Genomic DNA, 2,066 nt, shown 5'->3' with positions numbered 1-2,066 from the left:
CAGTAGTACTTCTTTACGGCTGCACGGCGTAGGTGGTCCCAGATGCGCGGTAGTGGGTAGGAGTCTGCCACCATCGACGCACTCAGCCGCCTGTAGTCTATAACGCACCTCCATTCTCCCGTTTTCTTCTTGACAAAGTGTGGAGCCGCGGCCCACTCACTCTTCGAAGGTCTCCTAACTCGAGTTTCTTAACCTGCTTATCGAGCTCCTCACGCATTTCCGGCTCGTAGTGCCGTACTCTCGCCTTGAAAGGCCTGCCATGGACTGTGAATCTGGCCGCGTACTTGACTCTCGCAACTTTGGGCTCTTTTCGGGTGTCGTGATATCGTTCCAGTAGGCTCCACAGCTTCCACCGGTTTTGTGGCTCCATGTGCGAGGTTTCTTCCTCGAAGATTTTCCTTTGTCTTTCGTAGCCAGTCTCAACAACTACGGTCGGGGTGGTGCTGACTTCGGGACTTTGTAGGTACTGTGGTTCGCTAACCTCAGTTCATCCAAGTAGCCTCTTTTTGCGCAGAGGGCGTGGCGCTTCGTGGGTGCGGGAGCGTGCAGCTCGGCGTCTGGCATGCCCAACAGGTTGGGGACTCCAGACTGGGACATCACCGCGAAGCTAATCCGTTTAGTATTGCTCCCAATGGTCGTCGTCGCTGGCACAGTGAGGGGCAGGGAGCGGGGCCGGTGCCGATAGCCGTCCGGGACCGGCATGGTGTCTCCTGACAGCGGTATCCCTGCCCGTTTCCTGCCCGCTTCCTGCAACAGGCTCATGTCGGCTCCGGTCCACTAGGAAATCTAGTGGTGCCTGCTCCACCAGGGTTCTCGCGCAGAAGGGGGTTCGCCGGCCGGTTCCTTCCCTACTGGGGCATTAACCCGTGCCTCTAAGGCTTCCAGTCTCTCCAAGAGCCTTTCCATGTCCGTTGCGCCGTCGGCCCTCTTGGTGGCATCCGTTCGGTTATCTGGGGGGTCTCCTTTCCTTCCTGCGATGCGCGTCCTTTCTGCGCTTGTTGTCCCAGCGGCCCTTTTCTGTTTGAATTATCTCCCTGACAGTGGTGAGTCATGGAGTGCACGGGACGTCCATAACTATCCTTGTAGTACCAAGTGGGGCACACTCTGGCCCAGTGACCGCGTTTGCCGCAGTTGAGGCATGTTGAGTCGCGTGCTGGACATACGCCGTTGCGTGGGTGAGGATACCCTCGGCAGGTGGCGCAGACAGGTGAGTCGACTTGCACCTCGCCTAGCTGTTCTTCTTCAACCATCTCCGATGGTTGCTCTACGGACGATTGTTGGACGTTTACTGCCGGGTTTACAGCGGCCAACACACGCGTCTGTGCTTCGAGGTTGATGCACACGCTGTCAACTACGTCTTGGAGCGACTTCCCCTGACCGACACATTCACGTACCACGTCCGCCACTGGGGTGACACGGCGCGCCTAATACGCATGTCAAGCCCTGCGCGGGTTGTTGTCTCCGTGAGACCCCATCTACGTGCTAGTCTCACATAGCGGGCAATTCTAGCTAATAATACGTCGGAGAGCTGCATGAAGTCGCTCGGCAACACCGTCAGCGCCGCGACATACACCTCCATGGCATAGGTCGACATAGGAAAGAGAAGACGCGCTATGTCCGAAATGAACTGTTCCACGGGTATGCCAGCACCCCGGTCTACCCTTGCGAGGTGCTGTCGCTTCGCAGGAGGTATTTGTGTCTAAAGCATTTTTATCATACTCTCTTCGTCGATTTTGTGGGCCGCGCGATGGACTAAGCCCGCCACTTCGTCGACCCAGTTTTCGAAGTGCTCCTCATTGTCGACTCTCATCGGCGGCAAGGGCTGCGAGGTGACCTTGGCGATCCAGTCATCCTTTGCAGACTGTTTTGCGATGACTCTCGTATTCGCAAACCGCGATTCCTCGATGAAGCCCACGTCCGCAGCAACCCATCCAGTAGCGATCGCCATTGGTGTGTCCTGTTGGGTGCTGGGGGACGACCTGCTAATGCTGAGCTCGTCGTCTGAGTCGCGGAATAGGGGTATCACTCCGTTACCGGCCCGAGCTATTGTGTCTCGACACGCCGAC

General features: G+C 57.3%; 1 protein-coding gene across 1 annotated transcript; it reads right to left on the bottom strand.

Annotated features, from left to right (window-relative positions):
* Positions 1-97: 97 nt before the first annotated feature.
* Positions 98-426, bottom strand: GNI_112610 (hypothetical protein; the record flags this gene model as incomplete). Its single annotated transcript, XM_011133245.1, has 1 exon — positions 98-426. A coding segment is annotated over one exon (329 nt), but the record flags the coding sequence as incomplete, so codon positions are not given.
* Between the last annotated feature and the right edge of the window lie 1,640 nt (positions 427-2,066).

This window comes from Gregarina niphandrodes, assembly GCF_000223845.1.
Source record: "Gregarina niphandrodes unplaced genomic scaffold scaffold00025, whole genome shotgun sequence".
Taxonomy (NCBI): domain Eukaryota; phylum Apicomplexa; class Conoidasida; order Eugregarinorida; family Gregarinidae; genus Gregarina; species Gregarina niphandrodes.
This window is presented reverse-complemented; position numbering and strand designations above follow the sequence as displayed.